Source organism: Theropithecus gelada, chromosome X (genome assembly GCF_003255815.1).
Source record: "Theropithecus gelada isolate Dixy chromosome X, Tgel_1.0, whole genome shotgun sequence".
Lineage (NCBI taxonomy): Eukaryota > Metazoa > Chordata > Mammalia > Primates > Cercopithecidae > Theropithecus > Theropithecus gelada.
In genome coordinates, this window is record NC_037689.1 from 80,691,432 (window position 1) to 80,712,530 (window position 21,099).

A 21,099-nucleotide genomic window follows, 5' to 3' on the forward strand; every position below is an offset into this window, starting at 1 on the left:
TGTCTGTTAATTTGTTCTTTCAATGGGTCATACTTCCTTGTTTATGCTTCCATTATTTGGCAATTTTGTTGAAAACTGAACATTTTGAATATTACAACGTAGTAACTCTGGTAGTCTGATTCTTATTCCTCTTCTCAGTTTATGTTGTGTGCAGTCACTGTAACTGTTTGTTTGATACTTTTTAAAACTATTTTTGTAAAGTCTTTATCTGTCATATGTGATCTAGGAAGTCTCTGTTCCTTTAAGTGTGTCTGCTAGAGTTCTGACAGAGGTTTCTCTGAACAGAAGAAGAGTGGGGAAGAAAGGGGAAAGAGAGAAAGAAAGAAAATGAGAGAGAGAGAGAGAGAGAGAGAAGGAGCGAGAAAGGGAGAAAGATGAAGAAAAAACCCCTCTCTTAGTCTTTAGAGTTTGGCTCTGTATTACAGCAGTGCTTGAATGCTGGGAACTAAAATTATAAAGTAGAGCTTAGTGTTGGAAAACAGGAGCAGACTGAAGTCTGCTTCCTTGTGAAGAAAGATTGCAGCAACCTTGGCTTAGTCTTCACTCTCTGCTTGCATTGAGCCTAGAGGTTAGCCGGAAGTGAAAACTTAACATCTTCTTAAGTCTTTTATGAACTTGAATCTTCCCTTGATCATTTGTGTCACTTTTTAAATTTCCCAGTACACACAAGCAATTTTAAATGCCCTAATTTCCCAAAGAAGCTCTCTTCCATGTTTTTCTTTCCAGGCTTTTGTCATTCTATTGTTATGTGTCAACCATAAATGTTTGCTCCAGGCAGCTTCAGTTATTTGTTAATGTCACAATGTTTTTGAGGAGTACCCATCACTTTTCAGATCTGAGTAAGTTCCGAATTAAGCAAAATATAGACAAGTGCTTTGCATCAGTCCTTCAGGTATCCTCCAAACAGGTTAGAACAAACAAAGTTCTTTGCAAATAGGATTGTTTTTGCTCCCTCCAGAACAAGGCATCAAAGTTCCACACTGGTAACATAAGCCTCCATTTTTAAGATTGTCACTGAACTGGCAGGGGGGTGAGGCAAAAGACAAGTAAAAATGTCACAAAGCTTTCCTATTGCCTTTAAGTTGCACTTTTCTTGATTCAGCATTTACTTGGCTGCTGGAAACCTTTGACTGTTCTCCAGAGCTCTGATCATGTTGATTCTAACAGGTTTTGATTAATTTTTTGATGTTTTTGTGAAGGGAAGGGCCCTTGAAGCTGCCTACTTTGCCATTTTGCTGACACTGCTCTAAGAGTGATTTCTTTTTTACTAAACATTTTATGGAAATGATCAAAGGTGGTGATCAGTTTTGGTTGGAAGGGCCCTTGTAAAGGCTCTGTATTCATTTGCTGTGGCTGCCATGACAAATTACGATAAACTTGGTGGCTTAACAAAACATACATTTATATTCTCATAGTTCTGGAAGTCGGAAGTTCAAAATCAAGGTATTAGTAAGACTACTCCTTATAGATGCTCTCAGGGAAAATTTGCTCCTGGTCTCTTCCAGTTTCTCTTGGTTCCAGGCATTACTTGTCTTTTGATCACATCACTCCAATATGTGCCTTCATGTTTACATTGCTTCCTTTTCCTCTTCTGTTTTAAATATCTTTCTGCCACTATCTTATAAGTATACATGATTGTATTTAGGGTCAACCCAGGCAATCCAGGATAAGATTCTCCTCTCAAGTTCCTTAACCTAATCATATCTTTTATCACAAGAGATAATATGTAGTCTTTTGTCATATTCAGAGGTTATGTGGATTAAGATATGGACATGTCTTTTGGGAAACCACAATTTGGCTCATTACAGGCTCCATTTTACATCCACTTTTCTTTTGTCAGGCAAGCAGAGACTGTGATAGAAAAAGAAAAAGGATAATTTTCCCCATTTTTCCTAAAAGGGGTTTGAATTGCTTCTTCCCTTATCTACAGGGAAGAATCAAATATGTGTGCTTAAGTACAACTAAAGGCAAACTTCTAAAGTCCAAGTAATTTGAATTTATTGCTCTATGGTATATTTGTCCTGTCTTGGGGGTTTATTCCTATTTGGGGGGACATTTTCATGTGATCCATTTAGAGCAGACCTTTGTAAGGCTTTTCTGGTTTGAAAGGGATTAGAGAAATAACTTATAGCAGCTTAAGTGCATTTCTTTTTCAGAGACATTTGTTTTTTAATTAAAGATCCACAAACGTAGAATTTTGGAAATTGGTGAGATTAAACTCAAGATTCACATTTTATAGATGGAGACACTTGGGACTCTGAAAGAGTAGGCCCACATAGTAAACTCTAGAAGGCAGAAAAACTCTTTGAGACCAAAGGGTGACTCTCCCAACAGTGATACTATAAGCCCTGGGAAGCCAGGAAGGGAGGTGTGTGTGTGTGTGTGTGTGTGTGTGTGTGTGTGTGTGTTTTACTTTGTGTGAGTGGTGGGGAAGTGGGAAAGCATATAGAGTCTTCTCAAAATGTCATGTAGAAATTAGAGCTAAAATAAACCCTTAAAGCCAAGTCAAATCTTCAGATTTTACAAATGAAATTAAGTGACCCTTATTGGTGGAATATTTTTTTGACTTAACAAAAAATTACACAGCTGTTTAGTTACAGAATTGGGTAAAACTAGAACTTCAGGTCTCATTTCCCAATTCAGTACTTCTTATACCACACCACATGAACATCTGCTTTTTTTTTTTTTTTTTGAGATAGAGTCTCGGTGTGTCACCCAGGTTGGAGTGCAGTGGCGCAATCTTGGCTCGCTGCAAGCTCCGCCTCCCGGGCTCATGCCATTCTCCTGCCTGAGCCTCCAGAGTAGCAGGGACTACAGGCTCCTGTCACCATGCCTGGCTATTTTTTTTTTTTTTTTGTATTTTTAGTAGAGATGGGGTTTCTCCATGTTAGCCAGGATGGTCTCGATCTCCTGACCTCGTGATCCACCTGCCTTGGCCTTCCAAAGGGCTGGGATTACAGATGTGAGCCACCATGCCCAGCCAAGCATCTACTTTTACTAACAACTCACAATATTGTTCCTGAAGGCACTGCACTTCTTTGCTTTGCATTTTTTCACTTTGAAAATTCAATCCTTACATAACTTGGTCTCCCTCTACCCTCCAAACTCATTCCCATTGTAGCAGGACACACTGCAGACAAAACTCCTCAGACACTGAGTTAAAGAAGGAAGAGGTTTATTCAGCCAGGAGCATTGGCAAGACTCCTGTCTCAAGAGCCAAGCTCCCTGAGTGAGCAATTTCTGTCCCTTTTAAGGGCTCACAACTCTAAGGGGGCCCATGTGAGAGGGTCGGGATCAATTTGAGCAAGCAGGGGGTATGTGACTGGGGGTTGCATGCACCAGTAATCAGAATGAAACAGAACAGGACAGGGATTTTTACAATGCCTTTCCATACAATGTCTGGAATAGATAGATAACATAACTGGTTAGGTCAGGGGTCAATCTTTAACTACCAGGCTTAGGTCAGGCAGGCCCAGGCTTGGTTTCAGGTCTGATTCCTTGGTTTTGGGTCTGGTTCCTAGGCACCGGGCTACTTGCCTTTAGTTTCACTTCTCTTTCTTTATCTGAGTATAAAACAATATAAGACAATATGAGAGGGTCTGTATCTTTTCTCTTATTTCCCCACTTTGAGACTCTCACTTTTTATTAGTGGGAGTTCTCACTCTTATTTTTGCTACTTATGTCTTCCGGTGCAATAGGTTGATAATGATTCATATAGTACACTTGTGCTGATACATAACATGAAGTGACATTGAGAGACTGGGCTATATGCTCAGCTAATTGCAAAAACAAATTTCTTGTTTTTCCTGGAATTTCTGGTACTAGCACATTCAGTTCATCATAGAAGGTTTGAAATACTGGCTCAGGAGACTGTTTATAAACTTTTCCTCAAACCGTGATATTTATTTGAAGATCCAATCTAGCTGTATCCATTTCTGGGGTTATATGTTCCCCTTTTTTCTAGTGAGGATTAAGGGGGTTGGTTATTACTAGTTCTAAGAGGTTACACTGACCACTGGTACAGGAAAGGCCACTTTTCCCTTGCTAAAGGTGGACAGGATTTTTTCATTTTTTATCCAAGTCACCTAAATGACCCAAGACCAGTATGATAAATGTACTTATTTCTGCCTCATAGCCTCTTTCCTAATTAAGAGAACCACATCCTATTTTTAACTTATTACTATTAATGACAGCACAGGCACCAAATTTCAAGGTGACTTGTTTGGGCACCTCTTTTTTTTCTGTTTTGGCTAACACTTTACTTGTATCATTTATGAGCCCCCACCAGTCTTCAGTTCTTAATCTTATTTTAAAAACTGTGGTCATGGGAGTCTCACATGGGTCATAACACACATTAGGTTGGTCATTTCCTGGGCTACGTACCTTGTGTAGAGTAACATTATACAAACAAGTTCTTTTTAGAGTTCCAGTACACTTATAATAATTGTAGAATAATAGGACTATAGCAACCTTTTGTCCTACCTCAGTGACTTGATGTATACACTGGGAACGGCCCTCAGTCTGAGGAAGGTAAATTGAAGTCCTTACTGTACAAGTCCAAATTTTAAGGAAAATGAGATCTGTGATGAGTTTTCTCATGCTTTGGCCATGTGTGGACCAGTCAACTTCCAGGTGTGACTGGAACAGGGCTTGTTGTCTTCTTCAGAATCACTTTGCAGGAATTGGTGAAGCTGTTCCCATCCACATACAGCTCTCAGTCTACTGATGTTTAAGGATGATCTCAGAGGTTGGAATAAACTGAGTCCAATATCCCTATACAGTTATGTTCAACTGGGCTCTCTGATACCAGGAGCAAAGTGGCAGGGTTTAGGGTGTTTTAAACTTCAATCATTATGTGGGAATTTTCACAGAGCAAGCTTTGGTATCTAGTTAGTCTAGCATTCATTAGCTAATGATGTCCTTTGGTATTTATTAAAGTCACCACAGCATGGGCGGACTTTATGTTTAGGTTTTGCCTAAGAGTTAGCTTATCTGCTTCTTGTGTTAACAGGGCTGTTGCTGCCAGGGCCCTTAGACATGGGGGCCAGCCTTTGTAAACCCCATCTATTTGTTTTGAGAGATAGGACACTGGCCTTGGCCAGGGACCTACATACAGTCTGGGTTAAAACTCCAACTGCCTTTTTTTTTTTCTTTCTGACACATAGGGTGTAAAGGGTTTTGTCAGGTTAGGTAGCCCCAGGGCTGGGGCTGACATGAGCTTTTCTTTTAATTCATAAATAGCTTGTTGCTGTTTGTTGTAATAGGTGTAGTTTATCTAATCTCCATTTTTATTAACTGTCACCTACTGAAATATTGACTTAAATCCTGTAGCTATTTGATTCCAGCTTTAAATTGATTTGGTATTCCTTGCGAGCCTCCAATTGCATCTAAATAGATGTGAGAGTTGAAAGACCTACAAGGGGCTTCTCTTGCTTTACGATGTCTTATTTTTTCTCTCTCTGGTTGATGAAATGCCAGGGTGAAAGGGATAGCCAAATGGACTAAAGTGCAAGTGCCACTCTAGTTATTTGGCAGAGTGCCCAGTAAAGGTCCACAATACCACCACACATCTGCTCGGGGATGAACAAGGGCTGACTGATTGATAAACTCTTGAAAATTCTTAAGCTTCCCTAAGGTTTCCCTGTCGTGAGAGACACAAAGTGAACATAGTGTCAGGAGATGGAAGCTGGATGGCCCTCAGGGGCTGACCCACAGGGTGCTGGATTTTGGGATATAGCAGAGAGAGCTTGGCATGACTTACTACTCTAGGCTATAGAATCCTGGAAAACAGTTACCATGCAGCCTATGCCTGGTCGACTGGAGGACCACCTTAGTGGAAGGGGGACAGTCTGGGCCTTTGGCATGCCATGTGCACAAGCATAACAATTGCTTTTGTTTAACATGTAGATGGAATATTTAATCCATTTTAACTAGGCATTTGCATCTTGGTATCCTGTCTCAATTGCTAAAGTTTAAGTCTTTAATTTCTATGATCTTCTAGTAAAATGAATGTATTATTTTAGGTAATTACAAAAACTGGTTGGAGCAATCCATCCTTGCTCTTTAGTGGTCCACAGGACGTTGGACCAACTATGGCATGAAAGCTCTACATCGGGGGGCAAGACTCCTGGTTGGCACTGGGGTCTTTATCAAAATCTCCCTGGATTAAATGGTCCTACTTTGCTAATGTCCAGTCTGAGATTGAGGAATGGGACAGAAGTACTTTTCTGAAGTAGAAAGCTATCTTTGACTTGGCAAGTCTCCACAGGGTATAACAAGGCAAGCATTAAATGCAATAGTTTTAGGCAAAATTGACTTGGTTATGTTAATAACTAGATGGTCAGCAATAGAATGAGGAAAGAAAAAAGACTAATGGAATAGATGAAAAGAGCTAAATTTTTCTTAGCTTCAATTTGGTAGGGTTTTTCCCTGGGACTATGGCCCACGACTCTGGAGGGGGTGGCGTTTTCTTGACTCGAGTGTGATGAGTCCATCCTTTTTTTGCTGTACCAACAGCAGTCTTTGTGGTTAGCAGCAAAAGGTAGGGTCTTTCCCAGGCTGGCTCGATTTTTTCTTCTTTCCACCTTTTGATGAGAAAGTGATGTTGAGGCTGGTGCTGGTTAACTGGAAATTCTAGGGGTAGTACATGTACTATAAGACTTTTAGTTTTTGAGGGAAAGGAAAGTGGAAGATAAACCAAGTATTTAATTTTTAAGAAATTGACCTTTTGTTTTAAATGTGGGGACCTTGGCAGTGAACTTAGTCCTTAGTGCCTTTTTAATGAGAAATTTCCTTTAGCACTTATTTTTATTAGTTTTTAAACCAAAGAAAGCCAAATACCATTTTATATTTGACATTGCTTCCTGTATGACTTTTATAACAGGTAAGTTAAATTTTACCTTTATATTAGTGCGTTATTAATGTTAAACCTAATTTTAATAAAACCTCGTAGACATATTTATCCAATTTTAAATATTTGACTATAAGGTAATATTTTATAGACTCTTTTTAACCTTTTATAATTTTTGCTAAAGAGCAGGTTGGTGCTTTAAGAAAAAATCTGCTTGCTTTTATTTTAATGTCCAGTTTACAGAAAAACTGGATGATACCTCTTTAACTTTAGCCAAGGTTTACACACAGGATTTTCTTTCCAATTAACATTTTAAAACTTGATTAAACCTTTAAAATAAAATACACATATTTTTAACCTTTTAATATAGGTAAAAACATACATTCTTATGCCTCCTTATAATTTTTTTTTTAACCAAAGGTATATTTTACTTTCCTTATACACCTTACATATAAACTGTTTTTTTGTTTTTGTTTTTTTTTGTTTTTGTTTTTTTTAGTTTTACATTTAGGAGGCCTAATTACTTTTAAACTATACAACATTTCTTGCATAAATTCCTTTTTTGTAACATTTTTCTCTTTTACAACTTTTGCAGACAATTTTTCAACATGCCTCAACTTTCTGACTTATTACAAATATTTCTTTCTTTAAACAACCAGTTAATTTATTTCAGGACAGGAATTTGCCATATAATACTCTTTTTATATAAATTCTCCCCCCTTTTTTTGAAGATGATAATCATTCTTTTTCAAAGTGAATTTCTTTTATGTCTGTAGACTCGACTAAGTTCACAATAATAGAAGTTAGTACAACACATGTTACACTGTTAACTTTTAGCAAACTTTACTTTTGTTGAAAACCTTGTAAGTTTGGGATTTTAATTATCCTTTGCTATTAATCAGACCTTGTTTTGTCCAAATTAACTTAGAATTGGTATAGATGGGCTTTTTTTCTTAACCACTTGTCTATATGTCTCCTTGACTTTGTCTCTCTCTCTTTGACTTTCCTTTTGCCTCTGTCTCTTTCTCTCTCCTCTCTGCCTCTCTCTCTCTGTCTCTCTCTCCTCTCTGTCACTCTCTCTCTCTCTGCCTCGCTTATGCCGCAGTTCTCTTAACCACTGTGGAGAGATCTAAAACCAGCTGTAACCAAGCCTCTATGCACAGGAATTGGTCTGTGTGCCCTGGTTTTACAGGTTACCTTGTGCCATACCTTTGAAACAAGGAACCTGTCCAGAATTCCTTCTGACGGCCAACCCACCTCTAATGCTGACTAGTCTATTTTAAACAAAGTTTTAAGTTTTCCTGGTGTCATAGTACTCCATAGTCTCCTTTCAATCTTTTTTTGAAAATTTTTAACATAGTTTCTAGTAGGGTGGGCTTATTTGTGCCTGACCCATGCTTCTTTGAGACAAAACACCATGCTCACACCACACACACACCACAAAACAAATAACAGGTAAAAAGGGCACACATGCACACTTTTTGCAGTTTACACCAAACCAAAATCAAAACAAAAATCAGAGTATCCAGAAATCCAGGCTCGGTCAAAACCAAAACCAAAGTATCAAGCAATCCAAGTCAAGTCAAAAACAAAAACCAAAGTGCCCGTACAGGCACAACGTGGGTGATTAGACCATGCTTCCGCTCAAATGGAGTAGGCAAGTCCCCAAGACCTGTCTTGTCAAGCAATTCAAACCAAGTCAAAACCAAAACCAAAACCAAACCAAAGTGCCAATAAAGGCATGCCGTGGGTGATCAGGCCACGCTTCCACTCAAATGGAGTGGGCAAGTTCTCAAGACTAGTCTTATCAAGTTTCAGATGTCCAGACACCAAGTACCAGTTCCTTCCCGGTGTTCAGCCACTGCACTGGTCCTCCATAGGGGCCTGCCACACACTGCTCTGGCAAGGCATTCCTATCAGGGCAAATACCTACCTGGGAGTGCTCTCATGATCTGTGTCCCTCGGGCTGGTTGGAGTCCCCTGCAGGGATATTCCACAGGGCAGGCTTAAGCCGCCTAAGGAACTGTCTTGTCCATCTGCCAGTCACCTCGCTTCCCAGTCAGGGAACCAAGAAATGTAGCAGGACAAGCCGCAGACAAAACTCCTCAGACACTGAGTTCAAGAACAAAGAGGTTTATTCATCGGCAAGACTCCCATCTCAAGAGTCAAGCTCCCTGAGTGAGCAATTCCTGTCCCTTTTAAGGGCTCATAACTCTAAGGGGGTCCACGTGAGAGGGTCGGGATCAATTTGAGCAAGCAGGGGGTATGTGACTGGGGGCTGCATGCACCAGTAATCAGAACGAAACAGAACAGGACAGGGATTTTTACAATGCCTTTCCATACAATGTCTGGAATATACAGATAACATAACCGGTTAGGTCAGGAGTCAATCTTTAACTACCAGGCTTAGGTCAGGCAAGCCCAGGCCTGGTTTCGGGTCTGGTTCCTTGGTTTCGGGTCCCTAGGCGCTGGGCTACCTGCCTTTAGTTTCACTTCTCTTTCTTTTTCTGAGTATAAAACAGTATAAAACAATATGAGAGGGTTTGTCTCTCTTCTTTCACCATGATATGAGAGACCCAATGATTATCAATTGTTGGTGTCCTTCCTCAGTAGCACATTTAGATGTGAACATATGAGCAAGTGATCTCTACCTGGGAAGGTGGGGCTGAACCTAAGTTATATAAAGTGACTATATTTATAGACTAAATAGTCTAGTGATTCCCTCCCTTCTTTTTTGTCACCAGGGCTGCAACAACTCTGCTGTTTTTTGTAGCTTTCTTAGACATAATTGACATACAAGAAACTACAAGTTTAAAGTATAAAATTTGATGAGTTTTGACATACGTATACACTCATAAAACTATCAGCACAATTAAGATAATAAATCCATCACCCCCAAAGTGTTCCTTATTCCCTGTTATAAATACACCTCTCCCTACCACCACCCTCCTCCCTTGCCGGCCCCTTCTTTCCTTCTTGACAAAATATAGTAGTATTAAAATGTTCCAATTCAGAAAAGCAACCAGATTCTCTGGATCTGAGCCAAGAGTGAAAAACTTTCCTTGGGTCTTGCTTCCTTCCTTCTTTGAAAAGAAGCCAGATCCTCCCAAAGACCTTTCTTTGCAGCTCCACACAAACAACTCCAAGACAAGATCAAGGGCCTTAAGAAAGTTACTGGGAAACTGGAATACTTGAACAAGTTGCAAGGAGGATTCTAAAGTCTGCAAATTACTTGAGGATGAACTAAAGAAATATTTAGGAAGGAAACATTGTTTCCCTATTATAAAACAGAATAAATTTTAGTAATAATAAAAGAAGAAAATCCCTCATAATCCCATTACCCTAAGTGAACACTCAGTTATTTGGTATTTTTTAATTCTTGCCCCTTTCCCCGTGAAAAAGAAAAAAGCCTCTATTAAAACCTACTTTGAATGCAACTTTTGAGCTTCAGTGTTTATATTTCTTTTCTCTACATACCTCCAGCATAAACCTCCATAAGCTAGAAATAAAAGTTTGTGGTTGTATACTTTTCTTAGGTCTCAGAGAATGAATTAACATGTATTCTTAGAGGAAGTGACCGCAATATGCTAGTCAAAACAAAAGCTCCATTTTGGTTCTGTTTGCATGGTCTGGAGAATCAGAATCTATAAAAATAGGAAAATGTTTTTCTTTGGGAGAAAAATTGTTTTTTTCTCAGGAAAAGAGAAAAAAACAGGAAAGAGAAACTCCTGAGAAAATCCAGCTGCTATAGCCAAAGTTATACCTTTTGTGGAGTGAGCACTAGGATGACAAAATTAAGTTCTGAGTGTACATAGGCAAGTAACACTTCACATCTCTCCACCAGATTGGAAGGACCCATTTCAATGTTGATTTTCTATGTTCAGCACTACAGATGGCCTGCCAATCAATTAGCATGCTGTGTAGTTTACCTCAAATTTATTGGAGGTGGTGAGTAGAGTAGAATATGTGTTTTTCTGGGAGTCAAGAAACCCTAGCATAGTGCCTCACAGAGTGGGCACTCAATAAACATTCACTGAATCAGCAGACCTGAGATCTAGTTTTAGATTTTGCCAACAATTTACTGAAAAAGTCAGTAACTTTTTGAAGAGGAAAGAATTTAAATTGATCTATCCTTATCACCATCTACCAATATGTAGATGTGGGCTAAGAGAAGTGAATTAGTTTATCAGAGATACTTAAGCGTTTCTGGTCTCTAGCTTCTCAAAGTACAAAATAGGGGTAGCAATTCTTTCATATCTCGTGAGGATATTGGGTCTAATAATATAACAGATGTAAAATTGCATTGAAATATATAAAAATATTGCATGTATATAAGGCATTATTAAGATTATTAGTAGAAGCTTCAAACTCACTAACCAGAAGGGTAAGGGAGCTGGAAAACAAGAAAAATTAGGCTGCATTCCTAGGTGGTCATTATCTACGGATTGGTGTTCAGGGAGCTGTGTGCACCTTCAGTAGTATAATCAGATACAAAATGAAAAGAAAGGGATGCTTTGAGTTTGGACCTATAACTAGAGACCAAGGAAGATCATCCTATGTAGCTAGGGGTTCACATCAGCTTCCACAATATCTTTGCTATGTATCTTTGGAAAGTGACTTGATTGCTCACATCTCAGTTTCCCTATCAGTAAAATAGGGCAATTGATGGCTTCCTCATAAATGTGTTGTAAAGAATATAATTCCAAGAGGTTGGATCAATAATGGAAAAGTTTTTTTCCCTTAAATCTTTTCAGAACTAAATGATGTGCCTTCAGGAGCAGCCATGGGAAGTAAAACTTCTTTCTGAGATTTTCATAAGGAAAGGAAGGATACATTTCTTACTCCCAACTCAAAGACAGACAGTTGTGCTCAAAATTCTAATTTTCTTAAGAACAATGAAAGTGTATCTTGAAAGCAAAAGTTGTACCCTGATGGCTTTTACGCTTTAATCAAGCTTTCCTTTAAACCATCTCAATTCAAAAGGACTCGCAGCCTAGTCTTTGTCCACTTCAATATGCAAACAGTATGCTGGACCCACACTAAAAGCTCTTGGCAACCTGGATCACTGCAACCCCTTTTCTTAGTCAAGCTGTGTGTTTTTAATCTGTAAACTGCAGCTTCTTGGATTATAAACCAGTAAACTACATTGACATGACATGATGTGGGTAAAATTGAACAGGTTGAAAGGTGATGGCACGTACGGGTTACATATCAGTTCACTGTCTTGTGCTTACACAAGTCTTACTGGAATGGGAATGGAGAGATAAAAGAGGGGGTAGAGTTTATTCTATGAGTTGGAGATGTGCCTTACTCAACCAAGCTGGCCTCTTTTGTTTTAGTCTGGGTTCATTGTTTTGACAAGATTTTAAAATGACACTGCAGGTTGAAAGTTCTGAGATAATTGATGCCAGACAAGTATGACTGAGGGCCAAAATTGTCTATTTTATTGGTTGTTCTTGTTAAGTAGTGACAATGGAATCAGAATCACCTTCTGATGATTTTTAGGACATTTATCTTGTTATAAAAATTATGTTAGCTTTTGAATTAAACACTTAGAAAGGTAGCTAAAGATAGATAAACTTCGGTTTACCTTCTTTTCACTCCTTAAAGATAGCATAAAAGAAAACACCTAGCATCAAATAACAAACAAAAGTACACATACACAAATGTGCTTTCTGGCAAAATTGTATTTTACAGTCTATTCGTAAGCAAGTTTCTGAAATTGTGAACAGACTTGGAAGGGCCTGTGATTCTAGCTTTTAATTATATAGCTTACTACTAAGCTTCCTGAGTGACTGACATATAGTACAGCACATGACAGGAGTTTTCTGGGGATAGGTTCTAAAAGTAAGAGTCCCCTAAATTATCTTCAACCCATTGTACATCCATCTGTTCCAAATACTGCCTTACAGGGAATTACACCCTGCTCCAACTCCCCTGCAGATAGCTTAGAGACCCAAAAGGCACCACTAAAAACAGAGCACTTTAAATTTCTCTTTGCTTTCTTTCATTCAGAGACTATAACCTGCTGTATCTCAATAGGCTGAAATCCACGAACAGCAGATGGTGTGGTGAAAAAAGTGTTAGGCAGTTCCCCAGGGCTGATGGAGCCAGAGTCACTTTGCACCGAGCCTCCACTATTCTCAAACACGGAGATTTTCTTTTTGATCATCTTTCTCTCCTTGGCTCTGCGATTCTGAAACCAGATTTTCACCTGAAACACAATGAAGCAACATACTGAATGCAGTTAACTTAGTGATTTCTGATATTGTACACAGACTTTAGCATTTACAAAGCCCCTTCATATGCATCACTTCATTTGAGCCTCACAATGACCTTGTGAAATATGCCCACTTAACAGGTTAGAAAAAAAGATTGAGACTTAGAGAGGGCAAGTACTTTGCATGAGATGAAACTGAGATCCAAGTCTAGGGCTACTAACTCTGAATGCAATAATCTTAATATTATGCCTTACCCGCCTCCTCTGTTGCACAGGTGGAAATAAATAACGCTGGAATGATAGATGCTGAGGAGTGCTGATAAGAGAGAGATATTTAAATAGCAAAGGTAATTATAATCAGCCATTTCTATGTTTCATTAATATTTCACTAAAAAGTCCTATTAGTAAAATATTAATAAAATAAAATAAAATAGAAAATTTATCTTCCTATCAGTAATAGTATACTATTACTGATAGGAAGTTTGTCTTCCTATTAGTATACTATTACTAATAGGAAGTTTGTCTTCCTATTAGTAAAGTATTAATGAAACATATAAATGAGTGAACAAGGGTGATGAAATATTATATATCTCTTGCTGGAGATAGACAAGAGCAATATCAATGTGCATTCACACGTGGTCAAAATGCAAGCTACTTGGGATAAGGCAATGCATCAAGGGAGTTTACAATTCTAGAATTCTGATTCTATTGAAGTTGACTATATGGGACATGTTTGATATACTTCTGGTGTACCTGTCTCTCAGAAAGGCCCAGGTTAACTGCCAGCTCTGATTTTCTCCGGATGGTGATATATGTATTGCAATGGAATTCCTTTTCCAACTCCAATCTTTGATGATCAGTGTAAACTACACGATACTTTTCTTTTGTCCTGGTTTTACCTGTTAGGAGAGAAAGCATTGCATTTAATCACTTTCTGTTTCTTGGAGATTGTTTTAGTTAAAGAAATCATAGACACTCTTCCCACCCTCATCTTTACTTTAAAATATAAAATAAATATATTTTTGAATCAAATATTCATAAAAGTCCATTTCTCCATTAAATACATTCTCATCTGTGGCTATGATAGCAATATCTCAGTCTACCATCTATAGACATAGACATATATCTATATATCTATATCTCTCTTTATACATAAAATCAATATCTCTTTAATTAATGTTTCTCCTAAAATGATTAGTCAAATCACAATCATCCCATCTTGACCTATTTTTATAGCAGAGCATTGAAAATGCTTAAACACTTTAACCCATGGTGTTTATTACCTTCCCACTTACATATGTGATTAGCATTGGCAGTAATAGTAATGCCATTATACAGGTACTTCCCATTACATTTTATGCAGTCTTTTCATACTGTTCCTGTTAAACCTCTTACCTACCTTCTTGAATTGTGCAGAACATGTCTTATCTCCATTTTACAGATAAGAACATGAAACTCAGGGTAAATGACTTTGTGTTAGAGAATTGAGGAGTGGGGACCCAAGCATATATCTTTGACTCCTATTTAAGCATGCTAACTAAATGTTATTCCAAGTTCAAATATGCTGGGATGCATAATAATGGCCCAAGAGTGGAAAACACTTGTGGGATCCTGACACTATAGTTACATAATTTCCTAGAGTTTGGTTTGAATAGTAATTTAAAAAGAAAATATTAATTGTCATTTAGCAGATTCTGTTTCAGAAAACCCCATTACCTATTAGAAAAAAAAAATAGTTTTTATGTGGGAGTCTTAATTTTTATTACCAAGTGGATAGTGAATGGGGGAAGGAGGAGGTATTGACTTAAGCAGAATAAAGTGAGTATTCCATGCCCTTTGAAAGGATATACAAACATTTGCTTTGTGTTACAACATTTAACTAATTCCTCATGCCCTCCTTCAAATAGAGCTTTATCCTTCCTTTCAAAATTTCCAAAGGTACTTAGGAAGTTCCCTTTTCTTTTTAATTTCTCTACCCTCCTCCAGGATCTTCCTCCTTTTCTCTGTGGGTTTTAAATACTCCTTCTGATCTTCCCTGGTTGTTTTTTATGTGATTTTTTGGGGGCGATCCGTAGGACAAAGACGTCTTTAAAGTGATTCCCTAAACTCCATTGAGGTGTTAAGATACAGCACAGGCCTAACAAAAGAGCAAAAGAGTTACATAGCATCAGATCCCATTCTGAATCTTCTTCTTTACATTCAGGAACACCAGCCAATTGGTTCAGAATTTACAAGCCCCAAACAAATGTGAGACACCCTTTCATCTCCAGAAAAGGAAAAAAAAAGGACATGAGTGAAGAAACAAATTTTAGATAAGTGATATATTTTAAGATTAATCTAAATGGCTAAATAATGAACTGAATAAAATCTCCTTTCCCTGCCCTTAGAAAAGGAAAACTATGTGGTCCAGTCAGTTAACCTACCTTAAACTCCTAAATTCTGAGCTGGTTTTCTGAATCTAAGCAAAAACCTGAAAACCAGAAGTTTGCCTTTGGGCATGTTGCAAAGACAGAATGTATATTTAGAGAAAAAATGAAAACTTGGAAATTTAATTTATTTCTAGAACATCGAATCTTGAGATCGAAATGTATCTTTGAAATCATGTTTTCTAAAACTCTTCTTAATCTTAAAGTTGCTGAGTGTTTAAATTATAACTTGAGGCAGACTGGTTAAAAATTCAACTTGTCTTTATCCATGTTTTATGCTCTTTGATCAATAAATATAACCAGACATCAATAACTCTGGAAACACTGTAGTCCTTCCCCACCCCCATTGGTCATAAATTCCCCTCTTGCAGTTTCTTCTGATGACAATAAAGTCAAGACCAGGCCCCTTTATTTGCCATAAAAATCCTACCCTTTCCGGCAATATAACCTCTGAAGAAAGGAGGGGTAAGGAAGAGCCTGGCTGCATATCAAAGCCATGTGAAGTGTTAAAAAGAGTCTGTTGCCAAAATCTGATAGATAAGACCTGAAACTCCAAGAAGATGTAGCTCAGGGGAAAAAAACTGACTACACAGTTTACGAAGAGAAATAAATTTGAATTTCCTGGTGCTCCTTTTGGGTCCCTCTCCTCAAATTGTCTCTCCCAATCCCATTGCCTCTTCTTCTTAAATGATGAAACCAGATAAAATGATGAAACCAGAATAGACGATGAAGAGGATTTGGACATTTTCTGGTAAAGTATAATGTCCATATTCCCATACCCAAGCACTAAAAAATAGCACTAACAGAACGAACTTTTATTGTTCAAGCTGTTTTCTTCTTCTAGAGACTACGACATTTCTGAGTGTGTTGGGCTCCATTTTCAGCCGTTATTGAGTTTATTTAGAAAATTAATACTATCTAAGATGTATTTGCCTTCTCCTCAAAGAGTCAGAAAAACTTCTGTAGTTAAAGATGGATGGAGTCCTTCCCATCCTCCCAACCACATTATCTCCCCAGAATTCACAAGCAAATGTCACAATATATGATAACTTGTCACCCTAAATAAAATTAAAATGCTGTTCATTTGAAAGACTGGCTGCAAAAGTGCCGCTAGGCAGAAAGTCACTCTCCAAACATAGAGGTGATGATGATGATGGGAGTGAGTGTAAAGATAATGAAAACAAATATTTTTCTGTAGGAAGTACTGTCTAATTGACCCCACTGTGAGGACTTTTCATCTTATGGGATTTATTTCACTGTTTATAGCTAAAAATTGCATCCAAATTCATTTTTTAAAAGTTGTCCTGTGAAATGAGCAAAACCAAGGAAGACAATGATAACTCTCAAGAATTATTAAGCAACTAATTTCATGAAGTGTCCTTATTGAATAATGCCTTTTAAGCATAAATTCCTCCATGTTGTCCAGTGGCTTAAAACAATCAATCAGAATCAGAATCAATCACAATTACTTCCTCCTCTCCCCCTCTTTTCCACTTCTAACAGAAAAGTCTCTCTCCAGCCTGCTTAGGTTATCACCTCATCAATGTTTAAAATGTGAAAGCGCATGAAAATATTTAACTTTCCATAGAAACTTTTCTTTCATATTCCTTTTTGCATAATATTTAAAGTTAGATATGTATAGAAATAGACCACTTAGAGAACTAAGAGTAAATAAACATGTCTTCCATTTAAATCAGATCACTAAGGGAGCAGTCATTTACTCTATGTGTCAGCCTCTTTGCTCTCATTAGAAAATCACATGCTATAATGGTCGCTATGAAATATTTTCTGATTGTCCACTAATACGTGTATTTTTCTTTTTTAAAGTTTATTTAAAACATTTTTCAGTAATGGAAATAACTTTCATTTGACTACCTTAATCAAGGGTTACTTTCATATTGAAGTTCATCTTTTCCTCTCAGTCATAAACCTTATGTTGTCCCACAATACTACAGGGTGAAGTGGAAAATTTAGGAGGATCTGACTCATTCAATCATTAAACAAATATTTAAGATCCACTATGCGCTAAGCATATAAATGGGTGCATTTTGGTCCTCAGTGGGTGGCCCAGTGAGGTGATCGGTTTAACTTTTTTCGTGGGGTTTATAACCTGATGTTCCTTGAAAGGGCTTCAATGGATCCATGAATCTCCTGAAATTATGTAACAAATTACTTGTGTGTGTGCTGCTGTGCCTTTGTGCATTTTTCTAGGGAGATAACCAAAGTTTTTCATCATATTCTTAAATTGCTGCTAAATATGCACCTTAGACTATAAGAATACAGCTAAGGGGTTATTTTCATTTATAAGACATTAAAATTAAACAAAGTTTTAATTGAATGAAGCCTTATCTATAGAATAGGCTGCCAATAATCTAAAGGGTTCCAATATCATTCAATTTTAAACTTCTCATAGAAATTGGATAGAAAATCTTGTGAAGGTGCCATTGTAAAGTCAGGTTTGAGGGTTTAGCTAATGATGAAGGTGCAAGAGACTAAGGAGCCCTTTTCGAAACCTTTCCCGGCATTAGAATTACCCAAGAGACAGACTCAGGCTAATAAAAGCAAATGTAAATGGAAGACCTTTAATCAGACAAAACTGTCATATTTTTCCTCAAAAACAGAAAAACCAAGGCTGGAGATAATTTCTTTTATCTCATCCATTTCCTCTCTTGTTCTCTATTGCAAACAGCACACCAGTGACTTTCCTCTTAATGTGTTTCAAAACATAATCCTAGACTGCGAGCAACTACTTTTCTAGCTTTTGTGTCTTTTTCTGATTGTTAGGGTTTAGTGAGTGGATGTTAATTATAACCCCGAGATTAGATGTAATAAAAACTCCGGGAATGCCCCACCCTAACCTCTTTTTCTGTTCTACTTTGTCGACAGACTCACTCATATTTTAAAAAAATGCAGACTTACTTGCAAACGCTTGAAACGAGTTCAGCCAAGTATCTGAACTCTACTTTTACCTTGGGATTGCTACTCTAGTGATGTTCTAATACACAGAACTTCCTCTTCCTGGCTAAACGTTCTCCTAATGGTAAAAATGGGTCACTTGCCACCCTCCTGCCTTTGCTTTTTGGAGGAAAGACAAAGTGCAGAACTGAGAACAGGAGCATAATCATTGTGGACAAATGCTATTGAAATGCCATTTCCTCCCCAGAGGGATGAAAATACTCAGAGTCGATTTTTACTAATTTTCTCTAATGACAGGGAGCGAGGGTTGGAATAATAAGAATGTAATAAAAGAACAACAGTTGAAAACAAACATTCCTCCCTCCCCCCCCTCCCCCGCGCTCCGGTCTAAGATTAAAGTAGAACAGCCACTTCCCTCGCCCTGGCTCCCAGCAGTCGCCCACTGGCTTGCTGGTTAGGCTGAGATCGCGATCGCTGTGCCTTCCTGGGCGCTGCCGCAGACCTGTATTCAGCCCCTATGCCTGAGAGACGCCTGCATTGATAGTTATGAGGGCTTTAGCCATTTATTAGTGCTGGAGCTGATTCGTTTGCGTGCCCAGCGGGTGTGAGGGTTAGTCACCGTATTATGTGCCAGGTCAGTGCTCTAGCCTTCTCGCCTGCCTTAACACTTGGGTTAGAAGAAAGGACGTTGTAAGACGGCAATGGATTTTAGGCCAATTTGCCTCTGCCAACTTGTAGGAAGGAAGCTGGAACTTCCCTGAGAGGCCAGGGTGACGAGGCTGCTTTGCCGCCGGGGACTTCGTGGCTAAACTGGAGAGTCTGTTGCCAGCCAAACACTGTGAAGCTAAATTGAGCATCACCAGCTTTGGGGGCGGGGAGGTGGGAGACAGCCCACTCGGATGGGTAAGGGTTTGGAAATGGAAGTCAAGCAGCAGTGCCTGAACAACGAGACACCACAGCTGCCCTCTCTCTTCATTCACTCGTTGAACTTTCTCATGCATCTCTTTTCCCATGTGGGCAACTACAGGATTGCATCCTCATCCTTGTGGCTCAACATACCCATTGTTCACTCACTCACTTTCTTCATGGAGCAGCGAAAGGCGAAAATCACCTCTAGGGTAGGTTTAGTCCCAATCGCTGCACTCAGTGAGTGAGTTTTGAGCCCAGGCGAACGCGAGGGAGATGCCTAATAGGTCAGTCAGCCATATAGGGGTCTCCTCAGCTAAGCCCTCTTGGGAGAGGCCTGAGAAGTGCGAGGGCAGGCCGACCCAGAGAACTAGCGCAGAAGGGAAGGAAGGAAAAGTGTGTGGGCATTGGAATTGATTACTCACCCGTCACCTGCACGGTCTTGCGCATCCATGCATAGGGGCTGTGGCGGCTCCTGCTGGGGGAACTGGCGTTGGCGGCGCCTGCGTCCGTCGGGACAAGCGACCCACCAGCCGGGCCTGGTAGGCTGCTACCGCTAGTTCCACCGCCCGCAGGGCCCAAGTTGCTGTAGTCAGTCGAGCAGAAAGCGGCGGGGCTCGAGGTCATGTCGTTCACTGGCACTGTGCCGATTGTACTAGACTGCCCAGGATACACGCTCCAGTCTTCTCGCGGGGGACTGTAAGGTGAGCCCCAGTCTCCCAGAGACTGCCTGTGAGGATCCATGCTGGGCATATGAGGATAGCCCATATAGTGCGAGAAAGCCGGTGCCACAGCGAAATTGGAGGCTGGTATCGGACTCCCACCGTCCCCGGTGCCTCCAGTCCCAGCTGTGCCGCCACCCCCAGGGATCCTGAGAGTGCCCGGGTACATGCCTGTTTCTTTCTCCAAAAGGCAGCTTCCGTACATCGTGGCTTGGGTAGAAGGCGCTCCCTAAGCCATCCTGAGGTCCCTGTAAGGCCCCAACTCGACTTTCAGAAGCCCAGATAATAAATTTATCAGTACGTAGTTGTGCCGCAAACTCCTCTGCACCCCTCAGACTACTCCATCCCACGTTTCCTGCGAGGGTATCCAGGTGACTGGTAGCCCTGTATAGATAGGCCACCAATGGCTGGGCTGACGTCAAGGGGCTTCAGGCTTTTACATACCATTTGCATTCAAATGAAGGGCCATTTCACTTTCACAGGAACTTGTTCACCCACTCCCCAAGCTCCCAGGCCTTTCTGTCTCATCTTTCTTGATTCTGTCCATCTGGTCCCCATAGCGTCAGTATTGTGCTTTTGGGGACAGGAACTCCTCCAGGGGTTTCTGACCAGCTCCCCGCAAAGTCAGACAGAGACCTGCAGAAACCGGGCAAAGTTCCGCTCTCTAGGAATCAGTCCTTACACCGCGGCCTCCTCCCTTTCACCGATCTTCCCGCGTCCAACCTGCATCTGCAGTCTCCTTCTGCCCAAATTCCCTCGCAGGGGTTTACCGCATGGCACTGGCCCAGGCTGCCAACGAAAAGAGATTTCCCTTACTCTCCTCACTCCCTCCATCAAGGGGGCGCCTTTGTTTCCAAGGGCAAAGATTCATTTCACAACTCTGTTGAGCGTCTACTGTGTGCCAGATACTGTGTAGGCATGGGGATACAGCAGTGAATAAAAGACAATTCTTGCTCTGCCTTCCTAAGATTACACTGTAGTGGATGGCAGGGTGAATTAATCGAATGTTTTACAAATATGCACAAATTAAAGAAAGATGAATAACGTAGGTTATGAAAA

The 21,099-nt window shown here is 39.6% G+C and overlaps 1 protein-coding gene across 1 annotated transcript; it reads right to left on the reverse strand.

The window, feature by feature from the left end:
* Window positions 1-12,857: 12,857 nt before the first annotated feature.
* CDX4 (caudal type homeobox 4) lies at window positions 12,858-20,245 on the reverse strand. The gene is made up of 3 exons (XM_025373555.1): window positions 19,744-20,245; window positions 13,824-13,969; window positions 12,858-13,064 (listed from the first exon to the last, which is right to left on the reverse strand). The coding sequence occupies exons 1-3, from the start codon at window positions 20,243-20,245 to the stop codon at window positions 12,858-12,860; spliced, it is 855 nt and encodes a 284-aa protein (XP_025229340.1).
* Window positions 20,246-21,099: the final 854 nt, after the last annotated feature.

Bases quoted from the DNA above. Each gene is read 5' to 3' on its own strand.
- CDX4 (XM_025373555.1), bottom strand. From the start codon at position 20,245: ATGTACGGAAGCTGCCTTTTGGAGAAAGAAACAGGCATGTACCCGGGC. The intron at 13,970-19,743 runs GTGAGTAATCAA...CTCTCCTAACAG, and splicing joins CAAGACCGTGCAGGTGACGG to GTAAAACCAGGACAAAAGAA. The intron at 13,065-13,823 runs GTACACCAGAAG...ATTGTGTTTCAG, and splicing joins TGGGCCTTTCTGAGAGACAG to GTGAAAATCTGGTTTCAGAA.